This window comes from Pseudorca crassidens, chromosome 5 (genome assembly GCF_039906515.1).
Source record: "Pseudorca crassidens isolate mPseCra1 chromosome 5, mPseCra1.hap1, whole genome shotgun sequence".
NCBI classification, from domain to species: Eukaryota; Metazoa; Chordata; class Mammalia; order Artiodactyla; family Delphinidae; genus Pseudorca; species Pseudorca crassidens.
In genome coordinates this window covers 138,875,081-138,898,481 of record NC_090300.1, presented here as the reverse complement: position 1 = coordinate 138,898,481, position 23,401 = coordinate 138,875,081, and the positions used below count along the sequence as shown (strand labels likewise).

Sequence of the window (23,401 nt, the reverse complement as noted above, 5' to 3'; positions counted from 1 at the left end):
TTGCCTCTATCTTAAGTTTTTAAATGTCTATAATTTCCCGGAATGTGCAGAAATGCCTTTGGTTCATTTAATAAGCATTCAGCGGGTGCCTCCTGCACACAGCCCCCTCCCATTTCCAGAAGAAAATAGGAAGAGATTGAAAGTGTCCAACAGCGAAACTTTCCCACCTGGCAAATGAATAGACTGGTTTATCTTCGCACAGGCATGTTTGCATAACTGGGCTGCGTTAGATGCAAGAGACAGGTGCTGAGAACAGAAATAACCAAATGTGGCTTTCTCAGCACCTCTTCGCCTTCTGCATTCTGTATTTGTGATGGCTGACACGAAGGAAGTGTATGGGGAGGAACGTGAATGGGAGGTGGTAGTAGGATACACTAATTGAAATGTGCATCCCTTCCCCCATTTCAAAAAAAGAAAAACAGAGTCACTGAGAGCAGCTCTTTACCCATGTTGGGTTCCCTTCTTTTCTGGGTATCTAAAGATATGGATCAAATCTGCTCCTTCAAGCCAATGAGGAGGAAAGGCTCGCTGGATAGAGGCCAAAGCAGGAAGCAAGGACAAATCTTAGATTCCACTGCCACTGTTAGAAGAAGAGGGTCAGCTAAGAATTCCCAAAGGATGCTTCAGGAATTTTGTATCTGTGTTATGGTGAAATAGCTCTTAAAAGACTACCCTCTCAAGTTTAACTGATTTCATCCTTAAAAGTGTCTGCACTTGGGAATTCCCTGGCAGACGAGTGGTTAAGACCCCGAGCTCCCATTGCAGGGGGCGCAGGTTTGATCCCTGATTGGGGAACTAAGATCCCCGCATGCAAAGAGGTGTGGCCAAAAAGAAAAACCCTAAAAGAAAAAATAGAAATGTCTACACTCATACTTAAGTAGCATGTTTTGCTTCGTTTCTGCCTGTGCTGTTGACAGCTCGTATTTTCTGTTTTTTCCTCCTTGGGAGAGACCACTGATTGCTGATGTTAATTGTTAGAGTCCGTGGGTGAAGGCATAAGACACAGCGTCTGCTTTTCTTAAAGACAGAAGTTACTATAAAATTTTATTTTCTAGATGGAAAGGAGAATCTGACATTTTATTACTAAAGGTGTCTTCTGCGGTCGGGCAAGAACCTTGGGCACCCAGATGTGGAAGGCATGATGCTAATCCTATTTATTGAGAGTGTCAGTGGAAAAAGGTTGCCTGTCGTATCAGTAAACAAAGAATGTTGCAGCCATCGAGCCATCACATTACAGCCTCCCCAAAGGTGACCCCTGAGGGAACACATAATAGAAATAGGATGCCCACCATCAAGCCATCAGGCTGCAGCCACCCCCGACAGCGCCCCCTGAGGAGACTCATGATGAGAAAGCACAGTATACTGGCCCCAGATAGCTAAGGTGCATATCAAAGGAATGATTGCACTGAGCCCAGATTCTTGCATCTTCCCACATAGAGAAAAGTGATCAATTCTTGAACTTGACACGTCTGGTTTTCTTGATTTAAGAATAATCTTTTGATGTTCCAACTACCTGGTCTTTTTTGCAAAGACTCCTTTATATCCTGGATCCTCCCTTACCTCTTTGGAACTGTCCCTCAGAGCAAATCCCTTAAGTCCTCAGTATGTCCACCGAATAAAACACAATTCTCAACTTTCAGGTTGTGCATTATTTTTTCAGTAGACAAGAGCTTCCATCATTTCGCTCTGATATTTTGAGAGCTCTGTCTGTCTCAAACAGCTCACGCAGCACTGGCCCTGCCTGTGTGAGAGTGGGCCCTGCCTGGCCGGCTCTTCCAGGCATCATCACTTTGAACTGCCTGAACCTCTTACTTTCTGCTCTCAATCCCCTTACCTCTCCCTTTCCCCTTCTTTGTCTCTGCTTTATTTTCCCTCTCCTCCACCATTTTGCTTTGGTTCCTTCCCCTTTTCTGTTTCCTATAGTCTCAAAGGGCAGAGGCAGTGCTGGGATGAGAGGAAGAAAGTTGGTGTCCTGCTTCGCCATTTGCTGTGTGTTTGTTTATGGGGAGGTCACTCCATTTCTTGGAGCCTCAGTTCTAAGGATCTGGAGTCATATTAACTCTTTGTGAGAACGAGGTGAGCTAGTTTAGGTGTACCCCCATTAACTATTTAAGAGCCACCCCAATAAAATTGATGTTATTACTGCAGACATACAAACAACTACACAATATTACCCTCTTTGCTGCCTGCGGAGGGAGAGGAGAGAGAGAAACGTGGGACTCCGAAGTCACTGAAGGAATGTGTGAACATTTTGTGTCTTAGTGATGACTCATAGCGTTCCAAAGTCAATCACAGGTAACTTTGTCTTCGTCACTTGCCTGAAGTGGAACTTGCTCTTTCCTCTCTTAGCTCAGTTTCTTTCCTTTGTACTTTTTGTCCACCAGGCCCAGTCCGTTTGAGTCAGTGGTCTAGGGAAAGCCGGGATTGAAAGAGCTTGCTGTCCTAAGGGTGATGACAACACAGACCAACCTGGCCATGGTTTGGCTGGGTGTTACTTTTCAAAAGTGGTGCCTGAGGGGCTTCCCTCGTGGCGCAGTGGTTGAGAGTCCGCCTGCTGATGCAGGGGACACGGGTTCGTGCCCCGGTCCGGGAGGATCCCACGTGCCGCAGAGCAGCTGGGCCCGTGAGCCATGGCCGCTGAGCCTGCGCGTCCGGAGCCTGTGCTCCGCAACGGGAGAGGCCACAGCAGTGAGAGGCCCGCGTACCGCAAAAAAAGAAAGAAAAGAAAGAAAAGAAAAAGTGATGCCTCATCCCCTTTGTTAGCTTTTTCAGAATGTCTGGCTGAGCTTTCAGATAGTTTTATATTCTGTGATGTCACCCACTCTGCCACACTTCATCTAACTCCTGACGGCCTTTATTACATTCTCTTTTCCGTAAATACCAGCTTTATTGAGATGCAGTTCACATACCATAAAATTCCGCCTTTAAAGTGCAATTCAGTGACGGGTAGTATATTCATGGAGTTATACACACGTCACCACAATCCAAGTTAAGGAATTTAGTGCTTTTCTAAGTACGGGAAGATGCAAGAGTCTGGGCTCACTGAAATCTTTCCTTTGACATGCACCTCATCCTATCTGGGGCCAGTATCCTCTGTTTTCACATCCTGAGTTTCCTCAGGACTCACCGTAAGGAGTGGCTGCAGTCTGATGGCTGTCAGATGGCAGGTATTCTTTCCTTGCTGAGTTTCCTCAGGGTTTACCAGCTCACGTTGGAGAGCTGCAATCGCTGATGACTGTGCCATCCTTTGTTTACTGATATGGCAGGAAATATTCCATTTCTCATCCCCCTTTCTTTATTCCCCCAGTCCCTGGCAACCACTACCTGCTTCCTGTCTCTATGAATTTGCCTACTCTGGACATTTCATATTCATGGAAACATACAATAGGTGGCGTTTTGTGACTGGCTTCTTTCACTTACCATCATTTTCAGCGTTCGTTCATGTTGTAGCATGTATCAGTACTTCGTTCCTTTTTATGGTTGAATAATATTCCATTGTATGGATCTATATCCGGTTTACCCATTCATCGGTTGATGAACTTTTGGGTTATTTCTACTTTTTTGGCTACTGTGAATAATGGGGCTATTAACCTTCCTACATAGACTTCATTTTATTTTATTTTTTGCGGTACGCGGGCCTCTCACTGTTGTGGCCTCTCCCGTTGCGGAGCAACAGGCTCCAGACGCGCAGGCTCAGCGGCCATGGCTCACGGGCCTAGCCGCTCCGCGGCATGTGGGAACCTCCCGGACCGGGGCACGAACCCGTGTCCCCTGCATCAGCAGGCGGACTCTCAACCACTGCGCCACCAGGGAAGTCCCTACATAGACTTTTGTGTGGACATATGCTTTCATTTCTCTTGGGTAGATACCCAGGAGAGGAATTGCTGGGTCATGCGACAACTCTCTATGTGTTTAACTTTCTGAGGAATGGCCAAACTGTTTTTCTGAAGTGGCTGCACAGTCTTACATTCTCACCAGCAATAGGTGATGGTTCCAATTTCTCAAGATCCTTGTAGCACATTCTCTTTCATGAGTTATCTCTGCATGCATACCACAACTCGCCTTGGATTTAAACTCCTGAAGTGCATGAACTGCACTGAGATTGTCAGAATAGCAACCACAGCACACGGCAGGTTCTGAGTAAATCTCAGCTGTTAGTTGGATAAACTTTTTATTATAATCACTACAGCTCCTACGTAGAGGCCTACGTTAGGAGAAAATACAGGTCTAATTTCACGTCTTCCAAAGACACCTACACATAAACAGTACTGCCGTTTATTGGGCCCTTACTGTATTCTTACCATATATGACGTAATTTTTCAGAGGAGGAAACTGATATTCAGCTTACTTGTCCAAGTAATTAACAGCAAAGCGGAAATTTAGACTCAGATTTTCACTGAACCACATTGCCCTTCACAGTGAAGGAATTCTATTTTGCAGGAAAGGTGGGAGGGGGAGAGGGAGAGAGAGAGACACTTATTAGAGGACCTCCGTTTTCTATCTATAAACTCCCCAAAGGAAAGCACCAAGGTTTTACTTCTTTCGTTAGCTCATATTGTTCACAGTACATAGTAGTAACTCAAAAAAAGTATTTCTGATTATATAAAATTTGAACAGTGATATAATGACTAATAAGCTAAAATCTAAAAGTAAGGTATTGTCGCCGGGGGTGGGATGAATTGGGAGATTGGGATTGACATATATACACTACTATATATAAAATAGATAACTAATGAGAACCTACTGTATAGCACAGGGAACTTTACTCAATACTCCGTAATGACCTACATGGGAAAAGAATCTAAAAAAGAGTGGATGTACGTATACATATAACTGATTCACTTTGCTGTACAGCAGAAACTAACACAACATTGTAAAGCGACTATACTCCAATAAAAATTAATTTAAAAATAAAAAAAGTAAGCTATCGTTAACCACGGTCTCGTTCAATTCACTATTGCGGCTATATCTGACAATATACGGTAAGTATCTAACCACTTGCCAAAGGCCATAGCCAGGACTATATCTCGTTTAAATCCCCCAAAGTTGGCCTATGTGCCTCAAAAACGTCACCCATGGGAACCACAGAAGCGCTGGTTCTCCAGCTATTAACCCTGCGCCCAAGACACTGCCTGGCGCCTTCAACTGGCATCGGATGTCAGAAAAGCGGAACTGGCTGAAGAGACCTTTGCCCCTAACCAACATGGCCGCTCTGAGGCCTCAGGCTGAGGGCGGCAGAATGAGGATCATGTGAGAAGAATCCCGATCCTCTATTCGCTTTCTCTTCCGGACGGCGGGGGAAGATGACCCACGTGGGCCGGCCTTAAAGGGCCCATGTCTAATTCCGCCGGAGCTCCGCCCTCGTTGCCGGGCGGGCCGGGCGCGGAGCGGAACGGCGGCGGGCGGGGCCGGCACTCCGAGGCCGCGTCTCCGGGAGCCGTGGTGACCACAGCCCGCTGCGACGCAAGCCCGAGGAGGTTAACCGCCCAGTCGGCGGACGGGAGAGCGCGAGGATCCCGCGCGAGCCCAGCACAGCCGGCGGGGGCGCACGGCCGCGGGGATGGAGGACGGTTTGGCCGGGCCCCGGCTCGGGGCGGCGGCCGAGGCGCGAGCGCAGCCCGGGGTGACGCTGCGGCCCTTCGCGCCGTTCTCTGGGGCTGCCGAGGCAGACGAGGGCGGCGGCGACTGGAGCTTCATCGACTGCGAGATGGAGGAGGTGGACCTGCAGGACCTACCCAGCGCCACCATCGCCTGCCACCTGGACCCGCGCGTGTTCGTGGACGGCCTGTGCCGGGTGAGGGCCGGGCGGGGCGACCGTCGGGCGGAGGGCGGACACTTGTTGCCGGGAGGAGGCAGCGCCGAGGTCCTGCCGGCCCGGGGCAGCCTCTCCAGCCGGGCCGCCGGCGGGGCGGGAGGCCACCCCCGGGGACGCGGCGACGTCCCCGGCCGCCCTGCCGCGGTCCCCTCTGTCCCGGTTGGGGTGGGGGCGCGCTCCCCGAGGTCCCAGGTCCCCAGCACCTGCCGGGCCGCGCGCTGCGCGCCCAGGGGCTGGCCTTTCACCTGGGCTAGTAACCCCCTCGTAGCGACCCTCCAGTCCCCGGGTGTTAACTCGGGTGGGGAGGGGGGCGACGTAGTAGGAGACAATCGGAGGATGAATTAGCTCCCCGAGCGGCCGGGGAGCTCGTATCGTCACCTGGGGGCTTGGACCGTGCCGGGCACTTACTCCTTTGAGGAGGGGGTCGCCTCATTCATGGGGAGGAGGAAACAGACGTTGAGCGGCGACGTGACTCAGTGTTACAAACAGGACGGCGTCTCGGCATTCTCAATCTGCACGCCTGGAAGCAAAGCCAATGTTTGGGTGAGGATCCGCGGTTGCTCATTATCTTGCACTTGGCCAGTTTTGGTGGAATGGTGTTGGGGGGAAGGGGCCCATTTTCTAGGCCTTTAGGATATTTAGTCTGGAATCTTGCTCCCTGAAGGGGTGACAGGAGACACTCAGTACAGGGAGAGTTGGATTTTTTTTTTTCCTCTACATCCCCAGGGTTTAGACATGTTGGAGAGAGAGGGGGCAGGTATGACTAACCAAGGGCGGTGGGAAGGAGGAATTTATTTGGAATCTGCAATTAGTGTGCAGAATAAAATTTGGACAACGTAGGCGTTGCAGAATAAAGCTTGTCTTTGAGAGAGATGCCCCATTAGGAGAGCAGCTGTCAAAGAAAGTGCTGCTTTCAGTGCTTGGCTCTGAGTCTGCGTACTGTCAATGAACTGTAGTCAGGGTGGCTGCCAAGAGGAACACCACTGTGGAGCAGAGAATGGTGTGCTTAAGACCCATTTATTTATAATGTAGAGGCTCATCTACTCTCAGGATTTACAGGGGCTGTGTGCTTCGATGAGGTTCCATGCGTGCTTTCTAAAGGAACTATTGGCACAAATACAGGGTCTCACTCATTTTACTCTCCCACCTTTTCTCTTCTTGAGGCTAAGGTCTAACAGCATATCAAGTCTCTTTCTTAAGGGTCCTAGGCTCTCATGCTAAAGAAACAAGATCAGATCATGTAAGATGCTGCTTGTTTGCCTAGCAATTCATAGTTTTATGGTCTTCCCAGTGTTGGGGACCATCCTGAAATTGCTTTGTCTGAAATGTCGCCCCCTTTGGTAGCTCTTCATGTTAACAAATATGTGTGGAGATTCTGCTGTGAGCCGGGCACTGTTCTAGGCTCTGAGGGCACAGCAGTGAATAAAATAGCATTCCTGCTTTCAGGGCTGGCATTTTTGTTGGGGGAAACAGACAGTAAACAAATAGATAGCAAATTTGTTAAGAGGTGTTGGTGCTATAGGAAAAAGTTGGCCTTGGAAGATGGGGGGGAAGGGGAAGATTGCTGTTTTACATAAAATGATCAGGGACAGGCTTACAAGGTGCTGTTTTGAGCAGAGACAATGGGCTAGCGTTCATTCACTCATTCACTCATTCATTTATTCTTTTGCTGTTTGTTGAATGCTTACTACGTTCCAGGTACTGTTTTAGGCCCAGTGGATAGAGTGGTGAACACAGTGAGCTTCCTGCCTATATACTAGCAGTTGAGGAAGAGATAGACAGTCAAAAAAAGTAAGTGAACAAGGTGATTTCAGATGGTGGTCAGTGCAGTGCAGGACATACCCAGGATGATGTGATCGGGAGTGACCAGGGAGAGGAGAGGGACTGGGTGGTATCAGTCAGGGCCTAACAGGAACCCAGTGATATCAGCCAGGGCCTAACAGGGACCCTATGGTATCAGTCAGGGCCTAACAGGGACCCTATGGTAACCAAGAACTGGTTAATTGGGGCAGGACTGAGGGAGTCAGAGGGAGTGTTGGGAGGAAGTCGTATTGCTGGAACCCTAGGAGAGGAGCCTCTTGGCAGGAGCTACAGACGTGGAGGGATGGAATTGAGATGCTGAAGCCACGAGTTGCAGGTAAGAAATACCCCAGCTTGCCCCAGCTTTCTGATCTCGTTGGCAGAGCCCAGCTGGCAGCCAGGAGGCCAGGGAGTCCAACCAATGCAGTCCGTAGGTGGGTCAGCCTTCCAGGGCCCAGAGAAGAGTGGAGAGAGCAGAGAATGGCTCTGGGATCAGTGCAGGTAAAGAGGACGTGCGGAGAGGGTCAGCATGCGGCCGCTTTAGGCTGAGTGGCCCCGGAAGGCCACTCTGCACAGCTTGGACTTGCCTGGCAGGAAGAAGCTCCTCATGTAGATTTTGTGTGGCTGGTGTCCAGGCAGAGGGAATAGCAAATACAAAAGTTCCAGTGCAGGGATGAACGAGTGTGTGCAGAGGGCCCAGTGAGGGCAGTGGTGGTGGCCGAGGTTGACGCAGCCGGGGAACGGTTCCACGGGAGCCTGGAGGCCCTGGGAGGGATTCGGATCCTGTTCTAGGTGGAGAATGTCTTTGGGGGAAGACATTCACGTCCGTGAGGTTCTTTTGATCTCTCCTCTCCACTTCCCTCCCTAAGGAAGGAGGTTGGGTGGGCAGGAGAGGAAGCAAAGAGGCCCCTTAGGAGGCTCTTGACTTTGGTTGTCAGGGGAGCTGTGAAGGTGTCTGGACTAGGGTGGAGACGTGGGAGACAGTGCCTGTCCTTTCCATTCGGGGGTCAGGAGCCTCAGAATGCGGACAGGGGGAGCTCCGTGCCTTGGTTGCCCATCTCCAGGGTCCTGCAGAGACCGTTGGTAAGCCTTCCAGTAGAAAGATAAATTTCTCATTTAGCTGAAACCATTCCTCCAGGTGGGAAGATGTGGCTTCTGAGATTTCAGTCTGACGGCCTTATTATTTTGAAGGCCATTCTTATTAAAGCTGGAGTGTCACCTTTGGGTGGTGTAATGAAAACATGATTCTACTTCAGGTCAGTGGTATCTGGCCCTTGAGTCGGCGGACCATTGACTGCATTGCCAACAAAAGTCCCTGTGCTGGTGGTGTGGCCACATCCTCTCTTTAACCAGTCTGTTGGAGGATCATCTGGGTGAGTGATGGTGTCTTAACCTGTTAGGGCTACTGTAACAAAATGCCACAGATTGGGTGGCTTATAAAAATAGAAATTTATTTCTCACAGTTCTGGTGGCCAGCATGGCTGGGTGAGGGCCCTCCTCTGGGTTGCAGACTTCTCGCTGTGTCCTCCCATGGCGGTAGGGATGGGGTCTCTTTTATAAGTGCGCTAATCCCATCATGAGGGCTTCATCCTCATGATCCCTAATCACCTCCCAACAGCTAATACCATCACCTTTGGGGGTGAGGACATCAATGTATGAATTTGGGGGAAACACAAACATCCAGATGGTGACAGATGGTGTGAAGGAAAAAGGCTATGTCAGTGTTCTTTACGTGTGTTCATATCAGTCTCTAACCTTAATTGTAAAGTAAAGAAAGAAATTGACCTGAACTGCCAATTCATTTGGGAATTTATATTGGAAGCCCGTTTTCTAACTGTAACAGTTGGATCTGATATGTAAAATTTGTTTTTGTTAGCTGGATCATCAAATTATTATAAATAATTTATAATTAACATGTTCATTAAATGTTTATCCAAAAAATAACTGAAACTGTATCGTCATTAATTTCAAGCAATATTATTAGAGAGATTCACACCATTACAAATGAATGAAAACTTTTATTGAAATAAGGTTATTTTTGGTTGTACAGATATTTGCGTAGCATATTCCATTACTGTACTTTTTGTGAACATTTTTTCTTTTTACTGAGAAAGCAAAGCAGTGCTTTGAACCGGTAATTACATGTGCTTTGGATTGTTGGCAGTGGTTCGTTGGTTCCCTAGAATAAAGGTTCCTTCAGTTGTCCCCAAGCTAACCAGAAAGTCAGAGTTCTCAAATAATATTGTTAGTTTCCAGGCAGCAGATATAATTTCATAGAGTAATGGAAACGAATGCCATTTTTCTGTTGTCTGAGACCTGAATGTATATTTGATCGACAGCTCTGCTAGTGACTCACCTTTCTTAAAACAAATGCCCACATAAGATTTATGATACTGGCGTGACTTTCTTTTCAAAACATGAAATATTCTGATAAGGCATGAAAGGTGGTTGAGGGGTGTCCTTAAATTCTTTGTATCAGTGAAGACCCCTGAGAAACTCTCATGCCCAGGCCTCTGCAGACCAATTCCAGCCTCAGGGGCTGGGAACCACCTGGAACGCTCCCCAGGGTGAGTCTGATTGGGAGCCAAGGTTGCGGACCATTGTCTAGCCAGAAGGGGTCTAGCCTGACCAGAGTCATTGTTGTATCATGAAAGGATTATAGAATAATTGATCATTGGTTCCGCTTTCAGCCAGATCTGTGCCTTGATTTCCTCTAGTCCAAAATGGGAGTCAGGCCCCTAGTCGGGAGCCTCCCTTCTCCTAAGTGCCGTTTGACCTTGTGGCTGGAAAGCAGAATGACCGGCTGTCAGCCTGAGAGCCCAGCCTTTGGGCGGGTGACACGCGAGATAAGAACACATACCTGAACGTGGGGTCGCCTCGGGGCTTTTGTACACATCCTCTCGTGCTGCTGCTTGCTCTCCACCAGACGTCAGATCCCGGGCTCGTCCCCCCAAAGCGTGTATTTCGGCAGACAAGATATCACTCAGTAGCAATTTGCTGATTGAAATGTTTGAAGCTCCAAGGTGGGGCAGCTGAGATGCATAGTTTCCGCCTGTATGGTTGTATATGCTTGGCCTTGTATCTGCCTGTTCCCGTCACAGTGTATTGTAAAATGTGACATTCCAGCAGGATGGTAGCAGTTGGGAGTTCTATTACAGTGTAACAGCCCCGCCCTCCTAGGCCATTTTCACTTTTCATCCTAGTGTCACAGGCATGTGGTTTCTGAGACTTAAATTAAGCATAAAGTGTCCCCTGAAACCTCCTCAAGTGTGGAGGAGGTTAAACCCAATATGGCATGGTTTCATTTATTTGGGAAAGTTCAGAATGTTGTAAGTTTAAAAAAACAAAAACCTGCATATTCTATATGTGCAAAGTTTACTTAGAAGTTATCCACTATTTCCCTAATTTTAGAATTTCTGACTCTTAAATCTATCTATCTATCTACATATGTATATATATTTTTTTAACGTCCGTGAGGTTCTTTTGATCTCTCCTCTCCACTTCCCTCCCTAACAAGGGTTTGGTCCCCTTTTCAGCACCCTCCATTGCTCAAAGCATTTCTTCTTCAGTAGCAATAGCTTTCAACGTTATTGCCAGCAACTCCCAAGACAATTACATAAGGGAGCCAAAAAAAGAAAAAGAAAAAAAAATAGGCTTTGTGATAGAATAGCTAAAGCAGAGGCTGTTTGATTCCAGTGTTTATATTTCAGGCTCTATTCTTTCCTTCTTTCCTTTCTAAAAATGTCATCAGATGGCACAGTCTCCTCTTTTGCATACATGCCACTGAGGGGCCTATTTGCCCTGTTCTGTGAATGCATCACTCCTGTTACAGTGATTGCAGTTGTGCACGCATCAGTGTGTGTGTTGAGGGTAGGAGCAGGGAGGGGACTCCTCCGTGTGCATTTTCTGTGCACAGTTGTTAGGACCCATTTCAAGGGCTGAGGGGGAGTGCCGGTCATTTGAAATACAATTCAATTGTGACAGAATGTTTTCCTTTGTAAATATGAATCACTGTCCAAACATGGGGACGCTGACAGTTAATGAGACAGTAAGTGACTCTGCTCTATTCTCTGAGCAGTGATGGGCTATACCATGGCCGTAGGAAGTAAAAATAGCTCTTCTACCCTTCTTGGGCAGAACAGAAACATTTTCAAACTTGAACATCAGGAAAATATTAACTCCCTTAATTCAAACTTTGACGTGGAAGAAAGGGTTGGCTTCGTGTTGTGTAGATTTCAGGCACTGTAGAAATCCTTTATTTGATTTAGTTGGTGTCGAGTGTTTTTGTTTATATTTTTAACCTCTAAAGATTTCCTTGGGTTTCAAATGCTCACATTCCCCTTTGAAGTGTGTCCGTGTGGAGGCAATGCAGCACGGGCATGAATCTGAAGCACACCTTTACCACTAACACCAGTGTGACCCTGGGGAAGCTATTTACCCTACCGTGCCTTCACTTCCCTACCTGTAAAATGGAGGTGCCAGTAGTACTAACACCTTATGATGCACATAAAATGCTTGTCCCAGGGACTAGGACATAGTAAACACATAATGTAAGTTGTGTATTATCTACTGCTGTGTAACAAACTAACTCAAGACTTAGTAGTTCAGAACAATAAACATTTATTATCTCACAGTTTCTGTGGGTCAGGAATCCAGGGATGGCGTATCCTGGTGCCTCTGCCTCAACATCTGCAACAAAGTACCAGCTGCAGTCTCATCTGACGGCTCAACTGAAGGAGCGTCTGCTCCCAGATTGACTCACGTGGTCTTTGGCAGGATTGCATTTCTGGTGGGTTGTTGGACTGAGAGCCCCAGTTCCTCAGTGGCTGTTGGCTAGAGGCCCCCCTCAATTCATAGCCACACAGACCTCTGGCTTCCATCAGAGCAAGGGAGAAAGGGCATGCAAGATGGAATGCAGTTCACAGTCTTCTTGTGACCTAATAATCTCAGAGTGATATCCCACCACTTTTACTGGATTCTCTTCATTAGAAGTGAGTCAGTAAGTGCAGCTCCCACGCAGGGGGGTGGGGGGCTTACACCAGGGCGTGAGTCCTGGTAAGTGGAGATCGCTGAGCCCATCTTACAGGCTGCCGACCACCGACCGTTACTATTTATTAGGACATTTTCTTCCTTGTAAACTTTTCTGACTTCTTGGAGCAGTTAATGTTCAGAAATGTTTATGAAGGTATTTTCTCATCTGATTTTTTTAGCTTCAGCTCTATAAAGAATACAGTTTTAGACTCGACTACTTAACATAAAATACCTCATTGATAGGTTTATAGCTAGGTTCATAGCAAAAGCTGTCAGCCACTACACTTCTGAACCAAGAGCTCAGGAAACTAAAGCTTTTTTATGTTGAGAAGGTTCAGTACTTTTCCTTTCATTACTAATTTCAGCAGGTGCAACATGAAGTTCCCACGTGTAATCATAATTAACACCATAGGAAGAGGTGTTTGAGGTTGGCCTGAATTCAGAATTAAAAGACAAAAATGTTACTTGATTCAGAAAGCTAATTTTGGATTTTTTTCATGCGACATAACAATAGCTTGTTTTACTTTATTACTTTTATAATTTTTGTTAACTTTTCTGCTTTACTTTACAGATAATAAAATAGTTCTATTCATTAATGCGAAGTGCTTTATGTGTAACATTTATCATTTCATCTTTTTATAAGAACTCTATGAAATAGGTACTATTATTCCCATTCTGTGGACATGGAAACTGAGGCCAGAGGAGGCCAAGTAACCTGTCCCAGATCACATAGCCAGTAAGCGCTGGCCCTATGATTCAAACCTGGTTTTAGCCAACTACAGAACCTGTGCTGGAATCATCTTGTATGCAGTAATGCACATTAATTTTTCATATCTTTCACAGCTTATTTAAACCCTAGGATATCTCTATGAAGAAAGTGCTTTTATCCACAGGAAACTGAGGTTCATAGGAGTTATAACTCTGTTATTCTCTAAGCCATTTATTTATATTTAACAGATCTATTTGAGTGCGTTTTGTACATCCGTGGCAGCCCTGATGATATTCTCGAATTCAAGCGGAAGGCAGTGCCTGGGCGCTGGAGTCAGGCAGACCCGGATTTGAATCGTAGCTCCATCACTTCACTCATTCATTCATTCATTCAACAAGTATTTTTGAGGGCCTCCTGTGTTCTGAGCACCGTGCTGGTTGCAAGGCCAGCTGTGGGACCCCAGGTGAGTCAGTCAACCTCCCCAGGCTTGGTCTCCCCCATTGCAGAAGGAGGACAATAAGCCCTACCCCGCAGTCACGGTGAGGTCAGTGTGAGGGGGCTGCGGCGCCCTTGGTGAATGACAGACACATCTCTCCCTTTGTGAGGCTCACAGGCCAGCAGGGAGGACACACACTTTTTAAATTGTGTGTGTTATGTAAATATAACCAAAGAGCTTAACAGATCCATAACAAACCACACGTCCTTGGGCAAGATATTCACCCAGACCTCAGTTGCTTCATCTATGAAGTGACCGGGTTCAGCCCGGATCATCTCAGCGAGGTCACTTCCAGCTCTTCTGTCAGTGGAGCGCTTGCTCCCCTACAGACCTTTTCCAGTAGGAATTGACTCAAGGAGAGAATCTTTCCTAGCGTGACTCCAGTTCTCTTCCATCCAGCTTCCCAGCCTCCTACCTGCAGGGGAGACAGAACTTTACCTCTGTCCGTTCTAGGTTTTCAGCTGTGGCTCTTTAACGAAAAGGTGGGTCACAAGAGAAAAACAGAAGTCATTAATGCGTGCAGTACAGGTCAGGTGGGAGAACCCTCATCATGACGTGGAGGCTTAGAACTTGGCTTATGTAGCCTCTTCGGCAAAGAATAAATTGATAGAGAAATGGCAGGAGGGAGGAAAGCAGTTTCAGGCTTCCACATGGCAGCACACTGTGGGGAAGTAAATACGTGGGAGGAAACTGATGGGTGCGTTTGCAGATTCCTCTGTAAGAGTCTGGAGTCATCTCCATTAAAAGGGGCATTTATATCCCACCTATAAGCAGAAAAGAGGGACAAGATAGAGCTTTCTTGCATATGTGCTTCAGAATTGCATTCAGCTTCAAATACCTTTTATGTCAGAGAGGCATATTGGGGGGTGACATTCTGGTTTCCTCCATCCCCACTCTCATGCCTTGTCCTGCACTGGTCCGTGGGAGGCCTGTCTGCTGGTTTGTGGGAGAGAGGAGGTAAATTTCAGTCACTTACACTTGTGTCTGCAATTGGTCTTGGAAATTTCACCCATCGGAGAGGAACCTGTGTCAGAGACCATCTAACTGAGGCCAGCGCCGATTCTGTCCAGTTGCCATTTGAGGGTTTGCCAAATATATGACCTCACAAAGCCAGAACAATTGAGTGAAACTTTTTTTTTTAAGTTTTCCCATTATTGGGAACTTTTCCCAGTCGCCCGACAGCTATTTCTTATTGATACGGTGACAGTATGTCCCAGTTTGTCCATCTGGTTCATGCCTGTTGTCCCGGGAAGGTTACTAGTAGTCCCCTCCTTCACTCTTAAGTTTGGGTCATCAATTATATATGTAGTTAGTAATTAAACAATTCAGGGACTTCCCTGGTGGCGCAGTGGTTAAGAATCCACCTTCCAGTGCAGGGGACGTGGGTTCGAGCCCTGGTCGGGGAAGATCCCCACATGCCGTCGGGCAACTAAGCCCGTACACCACAACTACTGAGCCTGCGCTCTAGAGCCCGGGAGGCACAACTACTGAGCCCGCGCGCCACAACTACTGAAGCCCGTGCGCCTAGAGCCCGTGCTCTGCAGCAAGAGAAGCCACCGCAATGAGAAGCCCACGCACCGCAATGAAGAGTAGCCGCCGCTCGCCACAACTAGAGAAAGCCCGCACGCAGCAACGAAGACCCAACACAGCCAAAAATTAATAAATTTAAGAAAAACAATTCATGAGAAGCACCCTGTTTACTTAGCACATACTGTTTGTCAAATATTTTATGTACATCATTTCATTTCATCCTTCTTACAGCTTTCTAAGATAAATACTATATTTGCCCATTTTATAGATGTGGAAGGCTTCTGCTCCCTTTGCAAAACTCATCAGCACGTAGAATCCCATGGCAGCTGGGCGTCAGACTCTGGGCGCAGCTACAGAACCGTGGCAGAGAGGACCTCAGGCTCAAGCCTTCAACTTCTCCAAGGAGGAATCTCAGAGCAGTGGCCACATTTCCTCAGGGGAGCTCACTAGATATTGGCAGAACTAGAATTTTCTCCCGACCTGCTGGTTACATTGCTCATCTAATTTCCTGTGAAATGATGTCCTCGCCTGCCACACCTCCCACCCCGTGCAAAGAATCCGGAGCATGAGGCAATGAGGAGGACAGCTAGAGCCCCGGCAGCTGAAACAGGCAGAACTGTCTCCTGTGCCACCGTTAGGGGGCTACTGGAGAGCAGGGTACCTATGGTCCTTCCTGGTGGAAGGGCAGAGGAGGCTGTGCGAGAGCTAGTCCAGGGCTGTTCAAACACCAGCGCCTGCCACCAGGGGGAGGTCACCTCCCATAAGTTCTGCGATGGAGTCTGGTGGTTGCCTTCGACTTTATTTCAGGCATCACAGACAGAGCGTGCGTTTTCGGAGGGAGAAGTCACTTCTTGTGCTGCAGAAGAAGTTATTATAATGATAAGTGTGTAGCTGGAACTTTAAACTGGAGACACACCCCCTCTCTTCCATTCTCCCAGCAGAAAGCCAAGGGAGGGGACTCTCCCTGCTGCTGGGCAATGGGACCCCCTTTGGTTAGAACAGGAAACAGGGACGCTGTGCTTGCCTCAGAGAGTGACCCTCTTTCACTGTGCCTAGTACACATTTGTGACATTCTCTGCCCTGTGCTCTGATTTTTTGTGACTTACTCGGACTATGACTCAAATGATCAGCATAAAGAAATGTAAAGAGGGAATTCCCTGGCAGGCCAGTGGTTAGGAGTCAGTGCTTCCACCGCCGGGGGGCACGGGTTCAATCCCTGGTCAGGGAACTAAGATCCCACAAGCCAAGAGGTGTGGGAAAGAAAGAGAGAAAGGAAGAAAGAGAAAGAGAGAGCTCACTCAGGTGAAACAAACACTTCACTTCAGAGATAAGGGGAATTTTCTGAGCTGTCTCAGCTATTAGGTTGCTATGGTGATTACTTTTAAAAGGCAAAGCTTTTGCTGCTGCATAGGTTGTCAGCCCCGCGTGGTGGACCCCTGTCCTCGGATGAATGACCTACCGCCCAAGCCATGTAGTGACAGTATTCTTCTGGGCTGGAGTCGGGATTTGGGGGAATTCGGGTAGATCTCAGCTCTGCTCTCATAACCACTTTTGCGCCTAAGCTGCAGATCGTGGATGGTGATGGAGAACCCTCAGGTCTGGGTCAGCAGTCTATAAACTACTAAAAACAGACCACTCATCAGCAAAACTCACTGGTTACAAACAGTTCATGAACTGGCCTGGAGACCCTTGCAAACGTTTGGCAACATCAGGGTTGGTTTGTATCTATATCTCTCTTTCCGGAACAGCCCAGTCCAAGATATATCTTTCAAACTCAACCACCTGTTGGACCCTGACAGAGCATTTCCAGAGTGGATTTCATTTTTAAAATCAGTTCTGAATTTGTGTATTTCTTCGAAGTGATTCATAAGTGCCCCTAATGTGCTCTGTTATTCAGTTATCTCCTTGACATATATTTGGGAAATACCATTAATGGATCTTCAGAGACTTTGTAACCTCCACATTCGGAGTATTTCAGTTATTGACAACATGTTCGGGATAATGACCTGGTCCTCAGCACCACGAGCCTGCCTGAGACGGTGGCACAGGTTAGGTGGATGGGGATAGAGAGCTTGTATGCTGAGGGGATGACTTCCTGCATTTGTTGAGAGGTAGTTGTGCAGAGGGCAGAATGGAGATGCGTGCTTCAATTCGTGGCCTGGAATGAAGCAGTAGCAGCTGGGCCATGGCTGAGATTCTGAGCACATTCTTTATATCATAAAACAAGGGCTGGGCGGTCCTTCACCTTACTAGGATGCCTGTGACAATTAAATACAGCAGGACAGTGTTTGTGATAGAAGCTGAAGGCAGGAGATGCCCTGAAATGATTTATTTAGTCTTTATCAAGGACTTCGTTTTAATGTCATTGACTATATGACTAGAGATTTTATATCGAGTAGCCATTTAATTTTTGTTCATTTCATTTCCTTTCTTTTCCTCCTTTGTTTTCTCCGCACAGGGACTACATTGGCAAGATCAACCTACTTGTAGGTTTTCTTCTTGCTTGCTACTTATCTCATTTTTATGGCTTAGCTGAGAGTGAAAATGTATAAGAGAATATGCACATATTACCTGTGAGTGCCCACCTTCTTTGTGGACAAATACCTACCTTTCTTTGGAGTTGTGCATGTTAAAAAGGCAGTAAGATGCAGTAGTTAGGAGGGTGGACCCCTGAACCAAGTCAGTCTGAATTCAAATCCCAGCTCTGCCAGCAACTAGCTGTGTGACCTTGGGCAAGTAACTTAACTTCTCTGTGTTTCAGTCTCTTTGTAAAATGGGGTAATAAAAGTACCTACCTCATGGGGTTGTGAAGATGAAAAGACAACATATAAATAAAGGGCTAAGGATAATACCAGGCTTGTAGTAAGTATTTTGTAACTGTTAGCAGTTTTATTTAAATGATTATTAAAATGCAAGGCCTACAGTATCTGTATTGCTTACTGCTATAATCCTGTGCCTAGGACAGTGCCTGCCACATAGTAGGCACTTCAATATTTGTGCAGCAGTGGAAGTAAAACACTAACATAAAAATAAAAGTCTTGCTCTTTTAAGTTCATTAAATATTAAGCCTTATTTTCCCAGGAGTAGTTTTAGGCACTTCCAGAAGTTGCATAAACTATCTCAGGCTAGAAGGCTCTGCAGCTTTAAAATCATGGCGGTGATTGTGTGTGTGTGTATGTGTGTGCACGAAATTAACAGGCTGAGATGTTGCTGAGCATTTAGAATGCATTTAGAGCTGTATTATACCAGAAGACTAGCATGGCTTGTTATCGCCTGTAATGCTTAGAAAATCATGTCTTAACATGAATGAGCGTTGCTACAAAGTTGAAAACAAATTAAAAACCTAAACCCTTTAAAAAATAAATCTCGGGCTTCCCTGTGGCACAGTGGTTAAGAACCGCCTGCCAATGCAGGGGACACGGGTTTGAGCCCTGGTCCGGGAAGATCCCACATGCCGCGGAGCAACTAAGCCCCTGCGCCACAACTACTGAGCCTGCGCTCTAGAGCCCGCGAGCCACGACTACTGAGCCCGTGTGCCTAGAGCCCGTGCTCCGCAACAAGAGAAGCCACCGCAATGAGAAGCCCGCGTGCCGCAACGGAGAGTAGCCCCCGCTCGCCACAACTAGAGAAAGCCCGTGCGCAGCAATGAAGACCCAACACAGCCAAAAATAACTAAATAAAATAAATAAATTAAAAAAATAAAACTCAATAAGATAATGGTTTTTACATAAAGTTGCTCTGGAGCATAAAATCATCATTTATGGTGGTAAGAAATCCTAGGCTTCCCAAGCACAATTTTTTAAAAAAAATCTATAATTGAGAAATAAATGTCATGTTTGCTGGTGAGGTTTTCCCCTCCCTGCCTCCCTATTCTCTCTCTCTCTTTGCTTTCCCTCTTTCCATTCTCTCTTGTTGTTCTTAGAATGACTTTTAGGGAGTACACAGATCTTTTCAGAAATTCATTGTCATCTGCTAAATCCCATCTACCAGCCAGCCTCTAGCACCCTTGATAGAAGGAGGCTGGTCATTCTTTGCCAAATCTCATCCTAAGAGGGCAAAATCAACCTGTGATCTTCTTATCTCTGAATGCTGCCCTGTTTTCCACTACGTTGTACCAGGAGAGGTGACCTTCCTGAATGAAACGCATGCTGTCTGCTTCGTACTCAGCGGCCTGCTGTGCTTTTAATTAAATGAACCAATCTTTAAAAACTCGAGTCTTATCCCCAAAGCAGCATGGCACTCACAGTCTGTCCCCGGGTCAGACATTCCAGATGGTTACATCATAGGGTGGCACCAGTGGGGACTGAAGATTGGATCAAGGGGCTTTAGCATGGTGTGATCTGGGCTCATCGTTCTTGGAGCCATTTCTCTGTGCTTTTGGTCCAGGATAACTCAGCCCTTATCCAGCCTTCTAGCCAGAGAGTACAGCCATGACATGCTGACTTTGGCAAGACGTTACCCACCACTCTATTACGTCTACACTGTGCTGGGGTAAGGGTATATTATGTCACTGGGGAAAACTTTCTGAAGATCACAACTCATAATGAGTATTATTTGCTGAGTACCAACTATAGGTGATCACATTTGTCTAGATTGCTGTGTGCTTTGAAGAGTAATTCATTGTAAAATTTATATTTGATTGTTAAAGTGTTAACTAAAAATTCCTCATCCTTTTCTCTCAACCTGTTTCTTAGAAATAACCTCTAAGTTTTATGTGTACTCTTTCACGCATATTCTATATATGCCATGTGTATATATTTATAAATATCATATTACATGTACTCTTTTGCTACTTGCCTTCTTAAAATATTGTGGACATCTTCCAACAGACTCAATGGAGTCTGTTCTTTTGATGACTGCCTGGCATTTCATTATAAGAATGTAACATAATTTAACCAGCAATTCCTACTGATAAACATTTAGTTTGTTTCTAGGTTGTGGTTTTTTTTTTTTCCTATTTTAAACAATGTCGCAAGCAGCATCCTTATACACGCCTCCCCAGGTATCCATGGGGGACCAGTTCCATGACCTGTGGATACCAAAATCTGCAGATGCTCAAGTCCCTTATAGTAAATGACATAATATTTGCATATAACCTATGCAGTGTAAATGCTCTGTAAATAGCTGTAGATGCTATGTAAATAGTTGCTGGAGAACAGCAAATTCAAGTTTTACTTTTCAGAACTTTCTGGAATCTTTTTCTTCCAAATGTTTTTGATCCATTGTTAGTTGAATCTGCAGGTGTGGAACCCGAGGATCCAGAGGGCCCACTCTGCATATATCTTTGTTTACTTGTGTAAAAATGCTTGCAAGATGCATTCCTAGAAGTGAAATATCTGAGTCAAGGGTATGGCTGTTTTGCATTTTGATAGATACTGTGAATTTGCTATCCTGAATGTTTATGCCAATTTATATTACCACCTGCACGGCATAACAGTTCCCCTTTCCCCACATTCTTGTCAATACAAGGGATTATAAATCATTTGGGATCATTGCCACAATCTTTGATAAGTGAAAAATAGTATCTCTTTGTTTTCATTTGCTTAAGGTTGACCATCTTTGATTCCTATTGGTCATTGTTGTTTTCCTGTAAATTGATCGTTTATATCTTTTGCTATTTTTGTGGTAAGTTTTCATCTGTATTTGTGAATTTTTCAGTTTTGTTGTATATTAAGGAAATTGTTACTTAATCACGTATATTACCAATATTTCCCCCAGTTTGCCATTTGACTGTGGTGTTTTTACCCCATAGACATTTTTGTCCTTTTTGTTTGTAGTTCTGATGTAGAAATTTTGCCTTCCTGTGTTCTGGGCTCTTATACCTAGAGAGTCCTTTCCTGGGCCAAGATGTGTAGGCGTATGTTTTCTTCCAGTACTTTTACGTTTTTATTTGTGATGTTTGCCTTTAATTCCCTGGATATTTTGGTGTAAGGAGTAAATTCAGTTTCTGATTTGCTTTTTTGCATGTTACTTGCAGGTTCCAAATCCTACAGATCTGACATACCAGCTAAATGGTCAAGAGTTCTTGAATCAGGGCTCTTCTGTTCATCTTTTTGTCCATTTCTGAGCCAGTTTCATATTATTTACAATGGAGCTGATTCTCCCCCATTCTCTCTTTCAGAATTTATTTTCCAGGCCCGTTTCCTTTCCTTATCTCCTTCGCAAACCTTAAGAATCATTCTGTCATTTCTAAGTATCCTCTACCCCCCACATAGAAGGAAAACAAGAGGCAACAACCAAACCTGTTGGTATTCTGAGTGAGATTGCTCCGGCTTTACAGTTACTTCAGGGGAATTGACATCTTTAAATATTATGTCCTTATAATGTTGTTCTACTCATTTAAGCGATCTTTTATGCCACCTGTACAGGATTGACGCTTTCCATATACATATATATATATTCTTCACATAGATCGCCTATATATTTTAGTTTGTTTTAGATATTTCAGTATAAATATTTTTATGTAAGCTTAAGAAATGTATTAAAATATGAGCTCTCTTTTCCATTATACTTACTTTTACTTTTATATAAAGGAAATTGTTTCCTGCATATTAACTTTGTAACCGTCTGCCATACTAAAGCCTCTTACTGTTGCTAATAATGTTACAGTTCATCCTTCTGCATTTTGCAGGTATTGAATCATATCGTCTGCAAATAGTGACGATTTTGCCGTCTTCTTTACAATACCTGTTTTATTCTCTAATCCACGTGGCACTTTGACAGTAGATCATGGCGTTGGCATATGGCATCCTTGTCTTATACCCAGCTTTTAAGGGAAACGTGCTAGTGTCCTACCATTAACCTTAACCTTGGCGTGGCAGTGTGGCATTTTAACTCACCTTCCTTCCGGTATCTTTGACAAATACTTTCCTGTCCTAGACCTGATTACACACAACAGACACATCAGCTCTCTCATTGCTCTTTTGTAGGCTCTTACCTAGCACTCAGTCCTCCTTTTAAAGAAGCGGCTTCAGCCTTTCGGCCAGAGCCGTCATCTTCCAGTAATTCATCAAAATGACCAACACAAAGGGAAAGAGGAGAGGCACCTGCTCTAGGTTCTCTAGGCCTCCTAGAAAGCATGGAGCTGTTCCTTGGGCCACATACATGTGAATCTGCAAGAAAGGTGATATTGTAGACATCAAGGGAATGGGCACCGTTCAAAGTGGCATGTGCCCCCAGTGTTCCCATGGCAAGACTGGAAGAGTCTACAGTGTGACCTGGCATGCTGTTGGCATTGTCGTAAACAAACAAGGGCATGGTCCTTGCCAAGGCAATTAATGTCCACATTGAGCATATTAAGCACTCTAAGAGCCAAGATAGCTTCCTGAAACTCGCGAAGGAAAATGATCAGAAAAAGAAGGAAGCCAACGAGAAAGGGACTTGGGTTCAACTGAAGCGCCAGCCTGTTCCACCCAGAGAAACGTGCTTCGTATAACAGAAACCAATGGAAAGGAGCCTGAGCTTCTGGAACGCATTCCCTGTGAATTCATGGCATGATAGGTGTAAAAAACATAAAAGACCTCTGGACTATAAAAAAACAAAGAAAAAGAAGTGACTTCAAGAACACGAAAACAGTTTTTTCATTGAAATATAGTTGATGTACAGTATTATACGTTACAGGTGTACAACGTAGTGATTCACAATTTTTTTTTTTTTTTTGGCGGTACACGGGCCTCTCACTGTCGTGGCCTCTCCCGTTGCGGAGCACAGGCTCCGGACGCGCAGGCTTAGCGGCCATGGCTCACGGGCCCAGTCGCTCCGCGGCATGTGGGATCTTCCTGGACCGGGGCTCGAACCCGTGTCCCCTGCATCGGCAGGCGGACTCTCAACCACTGCGCCACCAGGGAAGCCCATGATTCACAATTTTTAAAGGTTATACTCCAGTTAGTTATTATAAAATATTGGCTGTATTCCCCGTGTTGTATAATATATCCTTGTAGCTTATTTATTGTACACATAATAGTTTGTACCTCTTAATCCCCTACACTTTCTTGCTCCTGCCCCTTTTCCCTCTCCCCAC

The 23,401-nt window shown here is 45.8% G+C and overlaps 1 protein-coding gene across 1 annotated transcript in view; it reads left to right on the top strand.

Annotated features, from left to right (window-relative positions):
* Positions 1-5,432: 5,432 nt before the first annotated feature.
* The window catches only part of RCAN1 (regulator of calcineurin 1), a 95,501-nt gene continuing 77,532 nt past the window's right edge, over positions 5,433-23,401 (top strand). The window contains exon 1 of the mRNA XM_067739426.1: positions 5,433-5,794. Coding sequence (XP_067595527.1) covers positions 5,561-5,794 — 234 coding nt within the window. The 5' untranslated portion in view covers positions 5,433-5,560. The remainder of the gene's footprint in view (positions 5,795-23,401) is intronic.